This window comes from Eubalaena glacialis, chromosome X (genome assembly GCF_028564815.1).
Source record: "Eubalaena glacialis isolate mEubGla1 chromosome X, mEubGla1.1.hap2.+ XY, whole genome shotgun sequence".
NCBI classification, from domain to species: Eukaryota; Metazoa; Chordata; class Mammalia; order Artiodactyla; family Balaenidae; genus Eubalaena; species Eubalaena glacialis.
In genome coordinates this window covers 101,007,622-101,032,105 of record NC_083736.1, presented here as the reverse complement: position 1 = coordinate 101,032,105, position 24,484 = coordinate 101,007,622, and the positions used below count along the sequence as shown (strand labels likewise).

Below are 24,484 nucleotides of genomic sequence, written 5' to 3'. Positions count from 1 at the left end.
TTCCTTCCCATCAACAGTGTACAAGGGTTTTAATTTCTCCACATCCTCAGTAACATTTGTTTCTACTTTTAAAATTTTTTTTTTATAGTAGTCACGGTAATGAGATTGAGGGGATATCTTGCCCCTAAGGATTAGTGATGTTTGAGCATCTTTTCATCTGCTTGTTTGGCCGTTTGTATATCACCTCTGGAGAAATGTCTAATCAAGTCCTTTGCTCATTAAAATTTTTTTCCCTCTTATTTTTGATTATACAATACAGTGTTACCAGCTGTAATCACCATGTTACACATTAGATCATCAGACCCTATTCATCTTATAGCTAAAAGTTTGTACCCTTTTATCAGCCTCCACCCCCAGCCCCTAGCAATCACTTTTCTACTCTCTGTTTCTATGAGTTTGACTTTTTTTTTTTTTTTTTTAAGATTCCACATTTAAGCAATACCATGCAGTTTTTGTCTTTCTGTGTCTGGTTTGTTACACTTAGCATGATGCCCTCCAGGTTCATCAATTTTATCGCAAATGGCAGAATCTCTTTCTCATGGCTCAGTAATATTCCATTGAACATATACACCACATCTTCCTTATCCATTCATTTGTTGATGGACACTTGGTTGTTTCTATATCTTGGCTATTATGGACTAATGCAGCAATGAACATGGACCAGATACCTCCTTGATATCCTGTTTTCATTTCCTTTGGATTTATACCAAGAAGTTGGATTACTGGATCATATGGTAGTTCCATTTTTAATTTTTTGAGGAGTCTCCATACTGTTTTCCATAGTGCCTGCACCACTTTGCATTCCCACCAACAGTGCACAAGGATTCCCTTCCCTTTTCTTCACATCCTCACCAAAACTTGTTATTTCTTGGCTTTTTGATAATAGCCATTTTAACAGGTATGAGGTGATATCTTGTGGTGGTTTTGATTTGCATTTCCCTGATAACTGGTAATATTGAGCACCTTTTCATGTACCCGCTGGCCATCTGTATGTCTTCTTTGGAGAAATGTCTATTCAGTTCCCCTGTCCATATTTTAATTGATTTTTTTTTTTTTTGCTATTGAGTTGTATGAGCTCTTTATGTGTTTTGGATATTAACCCCTTATCATATATGATTTTCAAATACTTTCTCCTATTTTGTAGGTTGCCTTTTCATTTTGTTGATGGTTTCCTTTGCTGTGCAGAAGCTTTTTAGTTTTATATACTCCCACTTGTTTAGTTTTGATTTTGTTGCCTTTGCTTTTGGTGTCAAATTCAGTAAGTCATTGCCACGACCTATGTCAAAAGAGCTTCTTCCCCCTATGTTTCCTTCTAGGAGTTTTATGGTTTCAGGTCTTTGCCCATTTTTAATGGGGTTATTTTGTTATTGTTTTTGTTGTTGAGTGGTAGGAATTCTTTATACATTCTAGATATAAACCCCTTATCAGACATATGATTTGCAAATATTTTATCCAGTTCCATAGATTGCCTTTTTAGTCTCTGTTGTGACCTTTGATACACAGAACATTTTTTATTTTTGTTGTACTCTTCATCTATTTTTTCTTTTGTTTCCTGTGCTTTTGGTGTCATATCTAAGAAAGCATTGCCAAATCCAGTGTCATGAATCTTTTCCCCTATGTTTTCTTCTAGGCATTTTATAATTTTAGCTCTTACAGATTTAGGTCTTTGATCTATTCTGAGTCAATTTTTGTATGTGCTATAAGGTAAGGGTCCAACTTCATTCCTTTGTATATGGATATCCAGTTCTTTTAATACCACTTGTTGAAGAGACTGTCCTTTCCCCATTGAGCGGTCGTGGAACCCTTGTTGAAGATCATTTAACCATATATGCAAGGGTTTATTCTGGACTCTCTATATCATTGGGCTATCTATGTGTCTGTCTTTATGGCAGTACTATGGGCTTTATTAACTTCTTAATGAAGCTGTAACAAATAAGGGAAATATATATTCAGAATTATGTGTACTATTTCTTTGAATAATTTATGAATAATTGTTCTTAATGTTTTAGTTTCTAGTTTGTTTTATTTTCTAATTTTTTAGTGACCAGTCCTATGTGATAAGTTTTGTGGTTCCTAATCAGCAAAGGTTGACACTTTTGGCACAACAGAAAGGGGTGGAAGGCACTTGGGTTGATATCTGCAATGACCCTGCCATGGAAGCTGAAATACTGAAAGAGATTAGAGAAGCTGCAAATACCAGTAAGTAAGAAATGGCTTATCTGTTGATGTCCCTAAAAGTTATTTAATGAGGTCCTGTGCATTAGACTCTTCAAGATGTCTATTTGGTTTGTTTGTTTTAAATTTTTATTGGAGTATAGTCGATTTACTATGTGGTGTTTTAAAAAACCTGCCTCTTAAATATACATAATGAATTTCCATGTTGGAAGGATCTTTAAATGTTATATGGTAGAATAACCTAACTAATTCTTTATTGCATGTCACAGCATCCCGGCTAGGTGGTCATCTAGTCTGTGTTTGGAATGGTCCATCTTTGTTCTGATAGTTCATACTAATGTGCCCTGGTGTGAATCTTTTATCATTTACCATTGCGTATACTTACTTGGTGTGGGCCCTTTCAATCTAGAGATCTCTGCCCTTTGGTTCTGGGAAATCTCCATTTACCTTTTGCTGTTTGTTTGCTTTTCTTTCATTGCTTTTCCCCTCTAAGTTTTGTGTTCATGTTTTTATCTGGGACTACTTTTATATGGTTGTTGACCTTCTACTTTCATCCTCTAATTTTATTACCTTTTTTTTTCTTTTGTAATCTGTCTTGTCTTTTTTTTTTTTTTTTGCTGGGGGTGGGAGGATTGCAATTTATTTATTTATTTTACATCTTTATTGGAGTATAATTGCTTTACAATGGTGTGTTAGTTTCTGCTTTATAACAAAGTGAATCAGTTATACATATACATATATCCCCATATCTCCTCCCTCTTGCGTCTCCCTCCCACCCTCCCTATCCCACCCTTCTAGGTGGTCATAGAGCACTGAGCTGATCTCCCTGTGCTATGCGGCTGCTTCCCACTAGCTATCTATTTTACATTTGGTAGTGTATATATGTCCTTGCCAGTCTCTCACTTTGTCCCAGCTTACCCTTTCCCCTGCCCGTGTCCTCAAGTCCATTCTCTAGTAGGTCTGCGTCTTTATTCCTGTCCTGCCCCTAGGTTCTTCATGACCTTTTTTTTTTTTTTTTTAAGATCCCATATATATGTATTAGCATACGGTGTTTGTTTTTCTCTTTCTGACTTACTTCACTCTGTATGACAGACTCTAGGTCCAGCCACCTCACTACAAATAGCTCAATTTCATTTCTTTTTATGGCTGAGTAATATTCCATTGTATATATGTGCCACATCTTCTTTATATCTTGTCCTTTTTGTTTTATATTCTGGCAGATCCCTCAACTTTATCATTGCCTCCGTCTATTGAACTTCCAACTTCCAATATCAGAATTTCAATTTTCAAGAGCTCTTTCCTGCTTTCTTAGTGTCCTTTTAATAGCATCCTGTTGCTCTTTCACGGGTGCAGTCATCCTCTGAGGATGTTGAAGGGATTCCTTTTATGAAGTTTCCTTCTCCTGTTATTGTTTCTGTTTCCTTCAAGTTCCACTTTCTGCTTGCTTTGGTCAGCCTCGCATATATCTGCTGATCCTTGTCTGTCCATTCATATTTGAGAATGAGGTTCTAAAAAGCTGTTTGGAAAGCTTGCTAGGCTTCACTGAAAAGTTATTCAAATGTTAGTGTCTTGAGTCATTCCACTTCTCCAGAGGAGACTTCTGCAGTCTCTTACCTGGGGGATATTAGCATGACTGCCAATATTCTGGTAGCCAAAAAAACAAGGGCATTGGAAGGGGGCTGGGGCTGGGGTGGGTAGGTCTTCCCCTCACTGAACCCTTAGGTTTTCAGCCTTACTCCCTCCCTCTATTGTAAGTGTCCTGAGTCCAGAGTCTCTCTAGTTCAGTTTTTCCAAAAGGTAAATCTATCTCCAGCCTGGTTGGGGAAGAGCAGGATGAGGGAGAACTGTCCTCTGAACAGATGAGGGCCAGCCCTGCTGTTTTCAGCATGCCCCTCATCTCTGTCTTCTGTCCCTCAGCTTCTGTCTATGGGCTCGGGAGATTGGTTTGCCTCTTGTTAGCGTTCTTCGATGTGGGCAGTTAGCTTTTAGCTCTCTTGGCTCCCAGTCAGTTACTGCTGGCCTGTTTGCTTTTGGTCTTCTAAGATTTTGTTGGGCCTTCTCACCCAGTGTCCTCTTTCTCTCATTTCTATTTTTTCTTTGTGGTTAATACCATTTTAATTTAAAAAATTATTTTTTTTTTTTTTAGAATTTTGGTAGGAACTTCTTATAAATTTATTTATTTATTTATTTTTGCTGTGTTGGGTCTTCGTTTCTGTGCGAGGGCTTTCTCTAGTTGTGGCGAGCAGGGGCCACTCTTCATCGTGGTGCGCGGGCCTCTCACTATCGCGGCCTCTCTAGTTGCGGAGCACAGGCTCCAGATGCGCAGGCTCAGCAGTTGTGGCTCACGGGCTTAGTTGCTCCGCGGCATGTGGGATCCTCCCAAACCAGGGCTCGAACCTGTGTCCCCTGCATTGGCAGGCAGATTCTCAACCACTGCGCCACCAGGGAAGCCCTAAAAAATTATTTTTAAACTGTTTATTTTCCAGGGGAGCAGAGATAAACTGTGTACTCTTCATGTTTAATTGGAAGCTGTTAACCTAGTTTTAACCTATTGCCTTCCCTCCTAAAAAATGAAAATATCATTTTTCTGATTACAGGTACCTATATTCATTATAAAGTACTGGACAATACAGAAAGTTTAAAGGAGGAAGTAAAAATCACTTGATAGTAGTTACCTTTGGGTGGTGACATTACGTTCTGTTATATATACTTAACTTACCAACGTCATCGACTTTCTTCTAAGTCAGTAGATATAGAATTGAATTACCATTTTTTTTAAGCTAAATAGTATTCCAGTATAGGAGTGTCCACTTAATTCCTTATTGTTAGACTTTTTCCCTCCACTGTAAACAAATAGAATATATATCTTTTATTCTAATTTATTTTCTTATGTAATTATTTTCTTAATATGGATTCTTAGAAATGGAATTTCTGAGTCAAGAAAAATGTATATTTTAAAAGCTTTTTTCCCTTATGTTGCCAAATAACTCCCTCTTCCCCCAGAAAAACTGGACTAGTTTATACTCCTGTCAGAGATACATAAGCACACCTATTTCCCTAACTAGGCTACTATTATTTATTTTTTAAATTAACTACTTGGGTTCCATTTTGGTTAAAAAATATAGTTTGTAACATTTGTTAGCAAGTTCAAGTTGAAAAACTATTTTCCCCAAGAACATTCTTCTAGTTAACTCTGGTCACTGTAAAGTTTTAAATAGCAGTTACCTATTAACATAATCTGCAAAGTAAGTTACTGTATAAGCATAAAGACAGTAGCTTAATTTTTTTCTTAAAGTTGGTTTTGTTAATTATAGTATTATTGACATATCACACTTTTTAATGTTAATATCACCAGGCTTCCAGAATTTTCTTTGATACAAATCCTCATTTTTTCTTTAAATGTAGTATTTTAAAAAGTATTTCAGCCAATAGGCTATTATTCTTAGTCACTCTCTGAACGTACTAATGGAGCAGAATGTGACTTGAATAATTTGTCATTGAATATTCACCTGTGTAAAAGCAACAGTGGGGAAAGTTTTTCAGGCTGGAAAATGGAATAAAATTCTAGGACCTGCTAGGCCTACATAACTTTCCTGTGCTTGGATTGAGGCGTGAAATCGAACAATTCATGATTTGGATAATGAACACTAATCATGAGCTAAATCTAAATAACTCATAAGCTCGTCTGTGCCACAGAAGATTTATTTTGCTAACCTTTTGCTTCAAATTATAATTTCAGAGACTTAGGCCAAAAAGTATAAAATAGTTTTGATTGTATTCAGTTAAATCTGCCTGAAATCATACATCATTCATAGCAGGCCTCTTCATGTTTTAAATATAAGTGCAAGGTATAGGTAGTATCATAAGAATGCAAAATGATGGTTTTGGGGTGATTTGACAACTATCAGTGGCTAGAAAAATTGACATTTGCTGCCACCTGCAGGTCACATTTCATAATGTCCTAGGTAATTCTGATAGAATGCCACGTGTAAAATTGTTTTTGTTTTTTTCTTCCCCTAATCTTTTTCACTTGTTTGCAATTTATAAATTTATTTAATTTATAGGAAACTGTGTGATTGCCCTTTGCTCTTTATAGCTTGTGGTTCTAGATAATGTTTAGGAGTTTCCAAAACTATGAAACCTCTAATGCAGCATTAAAAAAAAAAAATGCTTAATTTGCTTGTGTGCAATTGAAATAATGTGCCTGCTTTGTCCCATTGTTGTCAGTGTTTCTGGAATACGACCTATGTAAGTAGGTAAAGTAATATGAAATAAAAGGTTTTGGAGCCAGATCAATATTTGAGAATTTAACTATTCCCTTGAGATCCAAATGTGACCTTATTTCAGGCACCTCTGTATAACTGAGCTATAATCTATCATCAGAGTAGATATGGTTAATTTGAACAAGTTTCATATTCCTTTATTACCTTTTTAGGCATTACTTTTAGGAAGTTGGTTCTAAGTAATTTGAAAGATTACTTTTCACACTCAGCTTTATATTTTTCTCTTATTTTAATGAGAAACTCGCTAATTCACCCAAGCTTTCGTAAAACTCAGACTAGCATTAGAACAAAAACTTCATTGAATTTGAGCTCTTTGTGCTTATCACTGAAACCAAGTTGTTTCTCAAGTTACCTAGGCTGTTTAGCAGTAGTTTTAAAACATGCAGATGTTTGCTTCTTCGAAATTGCTATTTTAAATAATTGCATATAAAATAAAGCTCATCTGTAGATTAACATTACTGTTAGTAGGCCTTCAGAATTTTAAGGATGACCTTGTATTAATAATAAGTAACTTCACTGAATATAATTTATTGAATTTAAAATAATTGAGTACTGTATGGATTGCTTCTATGTCCTTATTTTCACCATTTTCTTACATTTCTTTCAACATGTGTTGTGTTGTCTAACTCAAATCCAATATGTGCTGCATCAATTCTTATATCATTTAAGAGTATGAAACTCACAACCCCCCTTTTGATTCTTATTTGAATTACAATAAAGCTTATGAAGAACAGTTGTCTAGAGGCTAATTTTCTGTAGAATGAATGAATAAATATGTATGTTTCTCGAGGGCTCAGTGTAGCCTATGGATGGCAGTGAACAGAACAAAGCCCCTGCTTTCATGGAGCTTACATTCTAGTAGGTGACATAAATATATAATATATGGGGTGGTGATAAGTATTTTGAAGAAGACATAGCATAAGAGGATACAGAGAGACAAAGGGACTTCTGTTTTGTTAGGAGTGGTCAAGGGAGTCCTCTCTGAGGCAGTGGCATTTGAACAGACACCTGGATGAGGTAGGGAGGCGAGCCATGCAGCTACAGTGGGGAAGGCCATCCCAGGCAGAGGGCGCAACAGATAGAAAGACTCTGAAGAGGAGGGTGTCTACATATATATTAGGAAAAAATACTGCATAGTCCAAAACCATCCAACTGAAACAATTGATGTGTACTTTGAGAAATATAAAATGAAATTGTAAGGTGGTGGTATCATTAATTAACTATAACATACCATTAAGTTTGTCTCATCACCTGCATCATCTAGGTGAATCTTGCAAAATTCATGTTTTATTGTTTCTCTCTCTCCTACTCGCCCCCATTTTCCCAACCTTCGTCACTCTTCCCCCTCCTTTCCCCTCTCTCCCTCCCTTCCTTTCCCTCTTTCCTACCCCCCCTTTCTCATTTCAGTGAAATTGGAGCGATTTGAAACTCCAATCAAGGTTCGCTTAAGCCCAGAGCCCTGGACTCCTGAAACTGGTTTGGTCACTGATGCTTTCAAACTGAAAAGGAAGGAACTGAAGAACCATTACCTCAAAGACATTGAGCGAATGTATGGGGGCAAATAAAATGCTGCTCTCTTACAGTTGTGCAGGAGGTGGCCTGGTGGTTTTTCAATTCTGGAGTTTTCAGCCTTGTTGAGCTGTCTGTTAGAATGTAAAGTGTATCATTCTAAAAACATGGTAATAAAAAAACAAAACCCAAAGTGATTAAAATAGTTGTCGAGTCTACTTTAACTTAGTTTTGCATAGTTCTAGTGAAGCTGAAACTGAAAAGTTATTTCCCTGTAGCTGTGTTATTAATTTTAGAGCAAAATTTCTGTTTTTAAAAATTAGCCTAAGATATACTTGTTTCATTAAAGAAAAAATATTTAATGCTGAACAAAATAAGTTGGAGCTGGAGTAGAATGTAGTTTGAGGAAATTTGCAACTTCCGATGTCTATTGTCTTCCTAGTTCAGAAGATGCATCAAATATTAAGCATGACCAAAAAATATATTAACACTACTCAAAGCAGAAGTGCTGCAGGGCTTTAAAATTCTCTTCCAATCATTTGTATTGAACCATAATATAATATACAGAATCAAATAATACCTTGGAAACCATTTTAGCATTCATAATTGTTGTGTAGGTTACTCATAGAATCATTATAATATTGTGAATAATTACAGTGCCTGAAGTAAGAATAAAACAATATAAACGCACCAAAAAATATCTAGTAATATATCTAAAGGGAAATTCAACTGCTTTTTTGAAACTTGGAGATGTAAAATCAGTAACTGTAATTATTTGAATGACTTAAGAGTAAAAGTACATCTTAAAAAATGCTGAACATTGCGTTTCTGTTTGTTCAAAATAAGACAAACCAAGAGTTAAAATAATAGAAAGTTAATCAAATTTTAACAGGAAGCATTTTCTCTGTTAGAAAAGGTGATGAAATCATAAGTATTTAGAATTCCAACCCTTGCACAGCACTGAACCTGGGAGAGGATTTAGACTTTGAACTTATCTTTGATAACAGGGATTAATTTTAAAGTGTATTAAATCACACTTGTAATTTAAGGTCGGTTTGCTGTTGCTGATTTGATTCTTGATCAATTGTTTGTATTACCAAAAGCCTTTCATTTTGCTTTAACTTTAGCAAAAGTGGGTTATGATGAATGACTTCCCTACTATCTTGTTTTAATCTATGAATGATTAATTAACTTGGACGAGTTTTGGGAACTTAAAGGGAAGAACACACTGTTACCACTTTTTTTCTGTTTGAGAAGAGTTTAGAAACTGGAAATGCTGGATTTGGGAGAAGGGAAGTTACTAAGGGACTGATACTTGTGCAGTAACTTGGTATGTGGGCTTCTTTTTGAATCTTTAATTAAAATCTGGGATTATATATCCCTGATAGGTATTCACACTTGAACCATAATTACTGTAAAAAAAAAAAAATTCTTAATACTGTTATTCTTTGCACTTTTTTCTTAATCATTTTATATATATATATATATACCTATATATATATGTTGCTTACATTGCTTTGTACAGATGTGGGCCACCACTGCAACAAAACACATTCTGTTTGCTCTAGAATATTTATAAAGAAAATATTTAAATGTTATGTATATGGTGGTGAAAAGGAAAAATCACCTGGTGTTATTATAAGCAAGAATGGAGGTTTTTGTAAAGAATGTTCAGTGTTCTGCAGTGTAAAATTTGAAGCAAGGTCTCCCTGAGTTATGTGTATGTGAGTATTCTCATACTTCCCAACTTGCCTTCTAAGAGTGAAAAATCCTTCTTACCAAGTAGACTACTATTCAGCTTCCACTGTTCCTGGCCCACTGTTGATCCTCTAAGGATGATGTTCTTCGACTTTTTCAGTAGGTGAGTCCCCTCCTTTTGGAATGGTGATTTTAAATGTGTGAGTGCATGCGTACTCAGATATTTGAACCCTCACCCGCTCCCATCTCCCAAAAGCTAGAACACTGCCAACTAATCTGTTGTATGGGTCCTTTAGAAACGCGTAATTAACACTTAAGGTTGGGTGCTGCTAATTCTTTGCGAAAATCCAAATATTATTAAGGGACCAGGGAGATGCCACTACCCCCTGATTTTTCCTCAACAAATATACGTGTTTATGTAAACAGATCTTTCCATATTCATAGTGACTTTTCAAGTATTTGAGCGTAAAGATTTTGATCCTACATTTTTATACCTGTTTAAATTGTTCACTGTTATTATTACATGTCAGCCATCAAATAAAGTTGTACTTAAAAATTTTCCTACAATTATGTACATTTCTAAGTCGAACACTTGTGACTTTTGCTTTAATTACATGAAAGTACCTTGCCTCCTTGATATTTGATATTCGTATTGATTTTTTTTTTTTTCTGGAGTAGAGGTATAATTGTGTCACTTTTTGGAACTGAGATACACATGAATGATTCAAAAAGTCAGAAGTTAAGGAGAATAATGTTTCTTTGGTCATAAAGACTGATTAATAATCCTTGCCTATATTTTCCTGATAACATGTGACAGATGTTTCTGGAGTAACAAGATGAGAACAGATTAAAGATTGTGTGGTATTTGGGATTTGGAGAGAAATATTTTTAATTTTCAAATGTAGTTACAAATTAGAATGTATTCATATTTCTACTTTCTGTTAAAATGCACGATTGCAGGATTGTTACTTAGGTTTTCATGTTTTCCTTGATGAAAAGCTTCGTTTGTTCTGGTTTTTAAGTTTGCACTTGAATCTTAAGAAATAAATCCACCCACGTTATCAAGCCAATTTGTACTTAATTATGCGTCAACATAAAATCTGCAACTTTGGAGAATATTAGCCAAACTTTTAAACACATATTTCAGAAGTACTCCTCTCTAGGTTTATAGAATTGCATTAAGCAGATAACCTGGGTTGTATAAATCATATCCATTAGTTTGGAGGATTTGAACCCAAAGCTGTTACTTTCGTACAGTTAATAGAGTAGAATCCCTTTGCAGCACTGATACTGTGGGACAAAACATAGTCATGTTGTGTGGATTATTAGTACGTGCTAATAAATGGTAACTGTTACCTTTAAGCTAATTAAAATTTAGGGAGAAATTAATTTATCTGAGTTATACGAGGGTGTATGTAAAATGGTATTAGAGCTCTGGAACCATTGCCTCAATCTGTTTCCTGGCTTTGCCACTCACTCGCTGTGTGACTTTGGGCAAGTTCATTAACATCCCTCCACTGCGTTTCTCCTTCCCGAAAAATGGGTTTGATTGATAAAATAGGATCTACTTCAGAGGATGGTTGTGAGGGTAAAAATGAGTTAATCCATATAAAGTGTTCAAAACATAGTAAACATATGTTAGCTGTTATCATTATCATTGTATCCAGGTAACATTCATGAGTCAAGTTATTTAACATATTGGTTCGCACCTCAGGGCCTTAAAGGACTGCTTGCCCCTGAAGACTTAGAAGAAAAACTTCTGGATTTAGAGGTGAGGAGACCTGGGCTCATTCTATCACTAGGTTTGTAGCCATGGACAAATCTCAAAATACCCCCCTTAGCTTTAGTTTCTTCTTCCTGTATCAAAGAAAGAAAGAAAGAGAGAGAGAGAGAGGAGAGAGAGAGAGAGAGAGAGAGAGAAAGAAAAGAAAGAAAGAAAGAAAGAAAAAGAAAAGAAAGAAAGAAAAAGAAAGGGAAAGACTGGACTTCAAAAAAAGATGCTCTTTGTAAAAAGGGAAAGATGAATGACAGAAGAAATAAGGAGTGTAATTGTCCCTAAGGCCCATCACATCTAGCTTTCATATTGTGATTTTGCTGTCCCAAGGTAATTTTTGGTTTGTTTTTTAATGATGCCCTAGGTCCCAAGTTTCCTATAGGGATATGAGTCTGTGGCTGATGCCATCACAAGAAGTGAGGATTCTACTAGGTACAAGGAGTTTCTGTTACTCTCATGTTCTCTCTCTTTAAAAATCAGAGTTGTGCACATATAATTTAAAGCAGTGCTTTCATTTTTTTTTACTGTGATCCACGATGCTGTGCACACACGCTTATGTGTATATAAAACAATATTTTATGACAATGTTTATGTGAAAAAACAATACTAATGAGACTTTCTATTTCATTTATTTAAATGTTGGTTGTCACCCTCTAAACTGATTTCATGACCCCACAAGATAGTGCTGTCCGATGGAACTCCTATGAGGTTGGAAATGTTCCATATCTGTGCTATCCATTATAGTACCACTAGTCACGTGTGGCCATTGAGCATTTGAGATGTAGTTAGTGTGACTGAGGAACTGAATTTTTAATTTCATTTCCATGTTGGACAGCACGGCTTTAGAGAGTCTGCAAGCCACAGTTTGGAAAGCTATCCTACGATGTCCATGAAAGAAAGCTATCCCCTGCCATCATACTCCCACCTCCTCTACCTCAGTGGCAACCACACTCTTAGACCTCCCAGTCAGTACTAGTACTCTCTTCTTAAATGAGAAGTCAAGGATTACCAAACCTTGGAAGACTAGAGATAAAAGCAAGGAGAAAAAAGCAAATTGGAGTAAATTGGTTCTGCAGGGTAAATAAAGAAAACTTTAAAAAAAACTTTTAAAACTACCATTAAACAAGAACATAAGGCTGCAAAATAGGAATAGATAGAAAACAAAAAAAATAAAAACATCTCTTAGAAATTATGAACATGATGGCTGAAATGAAAAATTCAAGAGAAAGGTTGAAATAGCCAGTAGAGGAAATCTCTCAGGAAGTAGAACTTTTGGAGGGGCCAAATGTTTTTTATTGTGGTAAAATGTATATAATAAAGTTTGCCATTTTAGCCATTTTTGAGTGTACAGTTAGGTGACAATTATATTCACGATTCTGTACGACCATCACCATTATCTAATTCCAAACAGTATTTTTTAAAGATGAAAAATAGGAACAAAAAGATAAGAATATTAAGGGATCAGCCCAAGTGATTCCTCATTTGAATAACAGAAGTTCTAGAGAGAGAGAACAAAAAAAAAAAAAAAAAAGGGATTACAAGAATTCAAGAAAATTTCCCAGAACAGTGTGGGTGGGGCTTGTTAAAAAAGCTTTGCTATAAGTTGATCCCATGTCAGCACTATTCATAATGACCCACAAATTGGAAACAACTATAATGTCCATCAACAGGAGAATGGACAAAGAAATTGTGGTATATCCATACAAGGAAATGCTACGTAGAAGTAAAAAGAGTAAACTACTGCTACATGCAAAGACATGGATAAATTATGTTCACAGATAATTATGATGTACGAAAGAAGCTATTCACAGTACATTATGTTTGTATTTATATGAAGTTCGAGAATAGGCACAACAGACCTATGGTGATAGAATCCAGGATAATGGTTTTCTCTGAAGAGAGTGGTATTGCCTGGAAAGGGGCATGAGGGAATCTTCCGGCATGTTGAAAATGTCCCATATCTTGTTTACATGAGCATCCTGGGTAGGTAGGGTCAGACATGTCTGGCATGAGCAGGTAAGATTGATAGTATAGAGGAGAAGTTGAAAGTTGGGTGTATTTGGGTGTGTTGGAGGAGAAGAGGATGAACCAATCGGGTACATCATGTTCTGTCCAGCATGTACTAATCATCAAACTGTTCAGTCTTTGGAACAAGTGTGTTTAATTAAGGGTGTGGGAGAACCTGAAAGGTTCATCTGATGAGAAGCATCTTTGTGGGCTTGATTGGGAGGAAGTAGACCTAGGCAGCTGTGAAGTAAGGGACACAGACAACTTGGGTGAACTTAAAATACCTGAAGTATGTCAGTATATTTCAGTGTTTGCACCCACTTTCAGTCTCAGTTGGGCTTAGTTTTTGAGAGGAGACATCATGTGCCTAAAGTTCATTTCTTACTCTCTTCCCGCTATTACCACCCTAGATCAGACCTTCACCCCTTTTCACCTAGAAGAGCTATACCGACCTCCTAACTAGTTTCTTGGCAAGTCTTTTCTTTCCATCACTGCCAGTATACTCAGTATACTCCATCTTGTATAGAGATCTGCCAAACTTACCTTCTTAAAATACCACCTTGTTGATGCTGTTCTTATTCAAATCAAAATGTCAGCTTGGTATTCAAGTCCCTGAATCAGAAGATCTCTCTTTACCTGTCTTACCTTAACTCCATTCTCTTTCACTTTTGTGTTCTCCAATCTGCCAAGCTCATCCCTCCAAGTTGTTCTTCACCCTGGCTGCACTTAGGAATCACATGGGAAGGTTAACAGCAATAACAACGACCGAAACCCAAACAAACAAAAAACAGTACCTGTGCCTCGTCCTCTCTCACTGGCCAACAGTGACCTGTTTGCTAGATCTGTAAATTCCTTTATTAACACCTGTCCTTAGGATTAAACTACAAAATAATTCACAGAAGAGAGGGCAGTCTTCACAGGTTACCAAGGAAGGAGGCTCCTGGTTAACTGTTGGCTCCCCTAACCCTCTCCTGTTGATATGGGATTGATTTTTCTTTTGTGTTGATAGATTAGCTATTTCCTTTGACACTTGAAAACCTGAGAGATTCTGAGAGAATGAGATCTAGAACCAGTTTACTTTCTTGGAAGACACTTCTAAGGGTATCAAGGATCAGAAATGGGCTCTAGTGGTGGGACCGCTTGGCAGTGCTAAACATCAACTTTACTTAATTCATATTTTTGCCTTGGGGCTGTGAGAAATCAATAATAAAAAAAAGTCAAGAGACTCCTAGGGACAAGGGAAAAGAAGAGAGAATATGTTGACCCATCCATGTATCTCTTTAGAGTGACTTTTGAAGCAGAATTATGAAAATGATTCTTTTGAAGTCAGGTATTTCTTCTCGTGCCCAGCTTTTTCTAGCTCGTGGAGTTATAAGAAGCTCAGAACAAGATATATATATGTATACATATGTATATATTACAGACATGTCCACACATATTTTCTTCTTTATGGTCAACAGCTCTACCTTAGCTGTATCTTTGATATTCCTTAGGATAAGGCATTCCGATGCCCACGTTCAGTTTGGGATGGTGAATTGTACGCATCAGTATAGGAAAGTTAGCAATGTAGCTCCCCAAGAGTGGGAGAGAGACGGAGCCAGAAAGGGAAATCAGGAAGGTTTCCTGCCTAGTGACTGAATCACGAATTATTTGAGCAAGCAATGCACAGAGATGAGTTAAAATTTGTCAGATTTGCCCCCCAGCCTTCCTGGAGGTTGCATCATTTCTAAACTGGATCTGCATTTCATTAGCCATCAGGACTCTTGATGGTGAGAGAATTAACCTTTCTCAGGGAGTCCCAGTGAAGGAAAGGATGTGGACTCTTCTGTTTCATTTCAGCAGGAGTCTTTGTTCTCTCTGCAAGACGCCCCTTTGGCTCTCTTTGCTTGTGAATTCTTCCGTTTTGCTCATGATGTAAACAATAGCTCTCTCGACCCCATCTCCTGGGGTTGTGGGATATCTTGGTTGGCCTTTGGTTGCGCTTAGAGAAGAAAAACTCCAAACTGGCCTGGAGCTGGATGACCTCATTCTCTTACAGCTTTGGGATTTTCTCTCTGAAGTTTTAAAAGATGGCTTGGGCACTGAACTTTTCTTAGATAGCAAAGCCATTTCCATTTGAAGGCCCTCTTAAATTCCAATAAGATTTCTTTTGTCTTGAAACATGACACTTAAGAAGTACTTCTGAGCCCTCTCATGTGTAGTATTGCTATAGAGGAGACAAAAGACGGTCTGATGCTCTCAGCATACAATGTCAGACTATGGGGGTGAATTAGAAGCTGAACTGTGAGCTGAAGACTCTAAATATGTAGGAATTTGGAAAAGACAGAGATCCTTTTAGGCTTCAGTTGTCTGGGAAGGCTTCCTTGGAGCCTCCAGTCCGAGCCTAATGCTGAAGAGGCAAGAGTGACTCTTAACCAACTTCTAGCTAATAACAAAGAGTGTGTATTCATCTGCAGCAACATCCCTTCTGTGTCCATCAGCCTGCAAGGACAAAGTGGGGTGAGGGCAACAGCAATGCCATGGGCCATAGCTTGAGATTCTCAACCAGAGATCTCCCAGAGATGCTAGGTGTGCCTGAGGTATTGATGCCCTCTGCCCTTGGAGTGGCCAGAGCTCCCTGGCAGGCTGCTTTCTTATCCATTTATCCTAGGGGGTCATATATGTTATCTATGTGTGCTATGTGGTGAAAACAATTGGAAAGCACTATTCTAGATATATCCCTCGTCTGAGAAAGCCCTGGTAACACATGGTCACAATGCTTTGTTTTCATGTCTGTAGTTTCAGACAGACTGTCAGCTCTGGGAAGGTAGACAGATTGTGTCTGTCTTGTTCACTGCTATATCTCTAGCGCCTGCCACTGTGCCTGGCACATAGTACATTCTCAGAAAATATTTCATGCAAGTCAAAACCACAATGAGCTACTACCTCACACCTGTTAGGATGGCTATTATCAAGAAGACAAGAAATAACAAGTGCTGGAGAGGGTGTGGAGAAAAGGGAACCCTCGTGCACTGTTGGGTGGGAATGTTAATTGGTGCAGCCACTGTGGAAAACAGTATGGGGGTTGCTCAAAAAATTAAAAATAGAACTACCATGTGATCAAGCAATTCCACTTCTGGGTGTTTATCTGAAGAAAATGAAAACATTGACTTGAAAAGATATATGCATCCCCATGTTCACTGCAGTATTATTTACAATAACCAAGATATGGAACAACCTAAATGTCCATTAATGGATGAATGAATAAAGAAAACGTGGTGTATATATACCATGGAATAGGTGAAATAAGTCAGACAGAGAAAGACAAATACCGCATGATCTCACTTATATGTGGAATCTAACATAAAAAAAAAAAAGCAAGCTCATAGATAACAGAAAACATTGGTAGTTGCTGGGAGGTGTGTGGGAGAAAAGGGTGAAGGGGGTCAAAAGTACAAACTTCCAGTTATAAAATAAATAAGTCCTGGGCATGTAATGTACATCATGGTGACTATAGTTAGTAACACTGTACTGCATATTTGTAAGTTGCTAAGGGAGTAGATCTTAAAAGTTCTCATCACAAGAAAAAAATTTGTAACTCTGTATGGAGACGGATGTTAACTAGCCTTATTGTGGTGATCATTTCACAATATATACAAATATCGAAGCATTATGTTGTACACTTATAACTAATTAATGTTATAGGTCAATTATACCTTAATTTAAAAAAGAAAATATTTCACGAATGAATGAACAAATGAGAAAGTCTAGACCTTGAAGGATGAGTAAAACTTGGACAATGTGGAAGGGTTAAGCGTTGGCAGGGAAAAACGGTATGAACAGAACCAGATGTGGTCATGGTGGGTGCCAGGCAAAATTTCGAGAGCAGCTGAGGGGCCCAGAATTATTCATGTTTTGAGGCAGTGGGAAATGAGCAGGCTCCATCATGCCTATTGAACATAATGTTGGATGAATAAAGAACCACTGAAGCATTATTGCCCCCAAACAAAGTCAAAATTAAAACAAACACGTGGTAGTTGACACAACTGGTCTTGATTTTTCTCTTAGCATCTAATTTCAAGTCCAGCTTTGCCTACCCACTGTGGGAACCAATTTCTCACTTGGTCTGGGTCCCGATTCCAATAATTGCTAAATGTTCCCACATCATCTTCCAGCTCAGAGGCCCTCACTGAAACCCCTGGCACCCCCGAGGCAAGGATGCTGTGCCATCCCTCGTGATGCAGGGGTGAGGGGAGGTGAACGCTGTTGTTTTCCTTATTCATACGTTGCGGATATTGCTTTCCACGTGGAGAAAGGGTTCGAATGGCTACTTCCTATTCAAAACATCTCAGATGTCACATCCGCGGGGACGTCTTCTCTGAGCTCTCCAAGGTTGAGTTAAATGCCTCTCTTCTGGGCCTCACAGCACCGTATGCTTATTATTAATAATGAAGTAACCACTGCTGACATTTTTGAACATTTAATATGTTCAAGGCACTATGCTAAGTGCTTTCCCAGCATGATCTTATTCAGTCCTTGCCACAAAATCCTACAGTGAGCGCTTTCTATTATTTCCATTTTACAGAAGAGGAAACCGGAGCACAGAGAAGTTAAGTGACTTTGCTCAAGGTAACACAGCTGCTAGGTAGCCAAGCCAGAACGAAAATGCAGGTTTGTCTTATTTGCCTCTAATAGGGCCTTTACCACATGGCGTTGTAAGGGTCTGGGTAGCCCCCTCGCCCCCTAGAGTTTTAGCTCCATTACGTCCGGAAGCAAGTCTCGTCTGGATCCCCGGCTCCTAACGCAGGGCGTGGCACAGAAAAGGGCAACAAACGTGTGAGCAGAAAAACGAAGAAAAACAAAAACGCAAGGCTTCCACCAGATGGCGATGTGGGAGTCCAAGAGAAAAGTGCCCTCCGGCTTCTTCCTTTCCCATTCCTTTCCCACAGAATACCCCAAGTCTTCACATTGTTTTCCAGAGAAGACTGAGTGGGCGGGAGAAACATTTTTCATGATAACGTTTAGGTATGAACTGACACAAATTTGACAATTTAATTTATGACCTTATGTTTTGGCCCCAAAGGGAAGGTTGACCTTACTCCAGCCTCTTAGATTCACGCACTTCTTTCAAAGATCTCAAAGTGGTTTTCAGACTCTTGTCATACACTAAAAAGCGACAAATAAAATCCGAATTGCCCAAAGCATTGAAGGAGGCTGTGCACTGGAGTGGAAAGATTTCCTGACTGGGAGGCAGGAGACTTGGATTCTGATGGCTCTGCCATTAACTAATAGGGGACTTCAGGCAAGTCCTTTCTCCTCTCTGGATCTTCGTATCCTCAGCTGAAAAATAAGGGGGTTAGATGAGGAAACACAGAAGCTCTTTTTTTTTTTTCCTGCTAGCCTCTGGACAAAGGACCTTAGGCAGCAGCATTATAGCATGATGGTAATAGATTACGGACTCTGGTTCAAGTCTCGGCCACCCACAAGCTATGTGACTTTGAGCAAGTTAACCTCTCTGGGCCTCAGTTTCCTCATCTGTATAATGGGGTTCCTGTAAGGATTAAGTGAGATAATGCATATAAAGTGCTTAACACAATGCTCGGCACACATAAGCTTTCAGGAAAAGCTATTATCTCATAGAGTTGACTCACATTTTAGCAACTCCATCTAGAGTTTGGCTATACATTTAGTAGTCAGGAAAATGGGGGGGGGGAGCTTTAAGTAATAAACCACAAACAATCAGGGTTGGCCCTATCATAAGAGTAAACGCATGTCATGTGTACAAGACAAAGTTAAGTGTGCGATTGAAGCAAACAGCTGCAAAAGTAACCATAAACAATTGGAATCCTCATACATTACTGGTGGGAGTATAGAAAAGTACAACCACTTTGGGAAAAGGTCTGGCAGTTTCTTATAAAACTAAACTACATCTTCCCAGCATTTCTCCTCCTAGATATTTACCCAAGAAAAAGGAAAACATATGTTTACAAAAAGATTTGTTTGAGAACATTCATAGCAACTTTACTTTTAATAGACAGAAACTGGAAACAACCCAAGTGTCCATCAGTAGGAGAATGGATAATGGATAAATGGATAATCAATAAACAAACTGTGGTATTGTCATACAATGGAGTACTACTCAGCAGTAAAAGGGAACAAACTATAGGTACATGCGACAACGCGGATGATTCTCAAAAACATCAGGCTGAGTAAAAGAAGTCTTATACAAAAGACTTCATACTATATGATTTCATATATATGAAGTTCTGTAACAGGCAAAACTAATCAATGACGGAAAAAAATCAAAGCAGTGGTTGCCTCTAGGGGTGAAGGGAGGGGATCGCCTGGGAAGGGGCAAGAGGAAACTTTCTTGAGTGGTGGTAATGTTCTACATCTTAGTAGGGGGCTAAGTTACGCAGTTACATTTGTCAAAACTCAGCAAATATACAATTAATGTTTGTGTATTTCATCGAACATATATGTTACTTCAAAAGGAAAACAAAAGAATAATAAACAAATATTGAACTCTAGTTAAGGATGGGTATGTGGAAGGTGCTTAAGGGTGAAGTGTACTGATGTCTGCAACTTCAAAAAGAAAAGACACTGGATAGACAGACAGATGGATAGGTGAGGGATGGATAAAGCCAGTATCGGAAAACATTAGCGGTAGAATCTGGCTAGTAACAAGGCACCACTGGAAAATTCTTTCAACTTCGCTGTATGTTTGAAATTTGCATAAATTTTTGGAAAAAAATGTATCCACAAAGTTCCATATCCTGAATGGAGCCAATTTTTTTTCAAACTTAAAAGCTTTCGTTGGAGGAAGGCAGACCTCAAACCCAGGTAAATATTTCCTGATCACCTACTATAATGCCAGGCACTGTTCCAGGCTAGGTGAGGAATACGAAGAGGAAGAATACAGCCCTTGCCCTCAAAAGGATTGTCGGGGCCATCTGACAAGCACACATATCACTGTTATCCTATGCTGTCGAGTTGCTAAGGACAGTGAGATTTCATCTAGTTGAAAGAGTGTCTTAAAAGTTCTCCCCACAAAAAAGAAATGATCATTATGTGAAGTGATATAGGCATTAGCTAATGCTACGGTGGTAATCATATTGCAATACACATGTACCAAATCAACACATTTGACACCTCAAATTTACACAGTGTTACATGTCAATTATATCTGAATAAAAAATAATTTGTAAAAAAAAGAAAAGGTTTCTGGTATTGGAGACATGTGGGTAGTTATTGCAGCAAGTATGACTGGAAGGCGTCTTCAAGCCAGAGCACAGAGAGTCTTGAAGTCCACACTAAGGTGATAATTTGTCAATCCGATCGGGCACATTCAAGAATTTTGAGCCAACAAGTGGCATCCTTAGAAAATTGCTGGGAGAAAGGGGCAGCTGCAGTAGATATCATTGCTTTAGAGGAGTCAGCAGGCGAGGGATCTTTTCACGTACCTGCTATGAACACAGGGAGCAGCGGAGGCATCCACAGGGAGGAAGGGGGTTCAGAAAGACCTGGGACAGCTCTGAAGTCCAAGGAGATGAGATCTTGGTTTCATCTTCTGGGAAACGGGAAGCTATTTGGTCTATGCCCACCTCCTACCTCTTTGCCCCATGATGTTGTGCCTCTGTAAGGCTATACTGGTTGTTTACAGCCAGCATCTATTCTGATTGTTTGCTAGTCCATTCTGATTGGTCAGTGTCCAAGACATAGGGCTGTTAGATAGATTTTTTAAAATTTATTTATTTATTTATTTATGGCTGCATTGGGCCTTCGTTGCAGCGCGCGGGCTTTCTCTAGTTGTGGCGAGCGGGGGCTACTCTTCGATGCGGTGCACGGGCTTCTCACTGTGGTGGCTTCTCTTGTTGGGGAGCACGGGCTCTAGGCGCGTGGGCTTCAGTAGTTGTGGCACGCGGGCTCAGTAGTTGTGACTCACAGGCTCAGTAGTTGTGGCACATGGGCTTCAGTAGTTGTGGCACACGGGCTCAGTAGTTGTGGCACATGGGCTTAGTTGCTCTGCAGCATGTGAGATCTTCCTGGACCAGGGCTCGAACCCATGTCCCCTGACCTGGCAGGCAGATTCTTAACCACTGCGCCACCAGGGAAGTCCCTGTTAAATAGTTTTAATTAATAGAATTAGAAATGAAAAAGGAGAAGTAACCACTGACACTGCAGAAATACAAACGATCATAAGAGATTACTACAAGCAACTCTATGCTAATAAAATGGACAACCTGGAAGAAATGGACAGATTCTTAGAAATGCACAACCTGCTGAGACTGAACCAGGAAGAAATAGAAAATATGAACAGACCAATCACAAGCACTGAAATTGAAACTGTGATGAAAAATCTTCCAACACACAAAAGCCCAGGACCAGATGGCTTCACAGGCGAATTCTATCAAACATTTAGAGAAGAGCTAACACCTATCCTTCTCAAACTCTTCCAAAATATTGCAGAGGGAGGAACACTCCCCAACTCATTCTACGAGGCCACCATCACCCTGATACCAAAACCAGGCAAAGATGTCACAAAGAAAGAAAACTACAGGCCAATATCACTGATGAACATAGATGCAAAAATCCTCAACAAAATACTAGCAAACAGAATCCAACAGCACATTAAAAGGATCATACACCATGATCAAGTGGGGTTTATTCCAGGAATGCAAGGATTCTTCAATATACGCAAATCAATCAACGTGATACATCATATTAACAAATTGAAGGAGAAAAACCATATGATCATCTCAATAGATGCAGAGAAAGCTTTCGACAAAATTCAACACCCATTTATGATAAAAGTCCTGCAGAAAGTAGGCATAGAGGGAACTTTCCTCAACATAATAAAGGCCGTGTATGACAAACCCACAGCCAACATTGTCCTCAATGGTGAAAAACTGAAACCATTTCCACTAAGATCAGGAACAAGACAAGGTTGCCCACTCTCACCACTATTATTCAACATAGTTTTGGAAGTGTTAGCCACAGCAATCAGAGACGAAAAAGAAATAAAAGGAATCCAAATCGGAAAAGAAGAAGTAAAGCTGTCACTGTTTGCAGATGACATGATACTATACATAGAGAATCCAAAAGATGCTACCAGAAAACTACTAGAGCTAATCAATGAATTTGGTAAAGTAGCAGGATACAAAATTAATGCACAGAAATCTCTTGCATTCCTGTATACTAATGATGAAAAATCTGAAAGTGAAATTAAGAAAACACTCCCGTTTACCATTGCAACAAAAAGAATAAAATACCTAGGAATAAACCTACCTAAGGAGACAAAAGACCTGTATGCAGAAAATTATAGGACACTGATGAAAGAAATTAAAGATGATACCAACAGATGGAGAGATATACCATGTTCTTGGATTCGAAGAATCAACATTGTGAAAATGACTCTGCTACCCAAAGCAATCTACAGATTCAATGCAATCCCTATCAAACTACCACTGGCATTTTTCACAGAACTAGAACAAAAAATTTCACAATTTGTATGGAAACACAAAAGACCCCGAATAGCCAAAGCAATCTTGAGAACGAAAAATGGAGCTGGAGGAATCAGGCTCCCTGACTTCAGACTATATTACAAAGCTACAGTAATCAAGACAGTTTGGTACTGGCACAAAAACAGAAATATAGATCAATGGAACAGGATAGAAAGCCCAGAGATAAGCCCACGCACATATGGTCACCTTATCTTTGATAAAGGAGGCAAGCATATACAGTGGAGAAAAGACAGCCTCTTCAATAAGTGGTGCTGGCAAAATTGGACAGGTACATGTAAAAGTATGAAATTAGAACACTCCCTAACACCATACACAAAAATAAACTCAAAATGGATTAAAGACCTAAGTGTAAGGCCAGACACTATCAAACTCTTAGAGGAAAACATAGGCAGAACACTGTATGACATAAGTCACAGCAAGATCCTTTTTGACCCAGGTCCTAGAGAAATGGAAATAAAAACACAAATAAACAAATGGGACCTAATGAAACTTAAAAGCTTTTGCACAGCAAAGGAAACCATAAACAAGACCAAAAGACAACCCTCAGAATGGGAGAAAATATTTGCAAATGAAGCAACGGACAAAGGATTAATCTCCAAGATTTACAAGCAGCTCATGCAGCTCAATAACAAAAAAACAAACAACCCAATCCAAAAATGGGCAGAAGACCTAAATAGACATTTCTCCAAAGAAGAGATACAGATTGCCAACAGACACATGAAAGAATGCTCAACATCACTAATCATTAGAGAAATGCAAATCAAAACTACAATGAGGTATCATCTCACACCGGTCAGAATGGCCATCATCAAAAAATCTAGAAACAATAAATGCTGGAGAGGGTGTGGAGAAAAGGGAACACTCTTGCACTGTTGGTGGGAATGTAAATTGATACAGCCACTATGGAGAACAGTATGGAGGTTCCTTAAAAAACTAAAAATAGAACTACCATATGACCCAGCAATCCCACTACTGGGCATATACCCTGAGAAAACCATAATTCAGAAAGAGTCATGTACCAAAATATTCATTGCAGCTCTGTTTACAATAGCCAGGACATGGAAGCAACCTAGGTGTCCATCATCGGATGAATGGATAAAGAAGATGTGGCACATATATACAATGGAATATTACTCAGCCATAAAAAGAAATGAAATGGAGGTGTTTGTAATGAGGTGGATGGAGTTAGAGTCTGTCATACAGAGTGAAGTAAGTCAGAAAGAGAAAAACAAATACAGTATGCTAACACATATATATGGAATCTAAGGGAAAAAAAAAGAGGTCATGAAGAACCTAGTGGCAAGATGGGAATAAAGACACAGACCTACTAGAGAATGGACTTGAGGATATGGGGAGGGGGAGGGGTGAGATGTGACAGGGTGAGAGAGTGTCATGGACATATATACACTACCAAATGTAAAATAGCTAGCTAGTGGGAAGCAGCCGCATAGCACAGGGAGATCAGCTCGGTGCTTTGTGACCACCTAGAGGGGTGGGATAGGGAGGGTGGGAGGGAGGGAGATGCAAGAGGGAAG

At 38.2% G+C, this 24,484-nt stretch overlaps 1 protein-coding gene across 4 annotated transcripts in view; it reads left to right on the top strand.

Annotated features, from left to right (window-relative positions):
* ACSL4 (acyl-CoA synthetase long chain family member 4) overlaps positions 1-10,730 on the top strand; it is a 75,570-nt gene extending 64,840 nt beyond the window's left edge. For all 4 annotated transcript variants that reach the window (XM_061179492.1, XM_061179494.1, XM_061179493.1 and 1 more), the window contains 2 exons: positions 2,042-2,199; positions 7,866-10,730. In XM_061179492.1, the coding sequence (XP_061035475.1) occupies positions 2,042-2,199; positions 7,866-8,023 (316 nt within the window). In that variant the 3' untranslated portion in view covers positions 8,024-10,730. The remainder of the gene's footprint in view (positions 1-2,041; positions 2,200-7,865) is intronic.
* Positions 10,731-24,484: the final 13,754 nt, after the last annotated feature.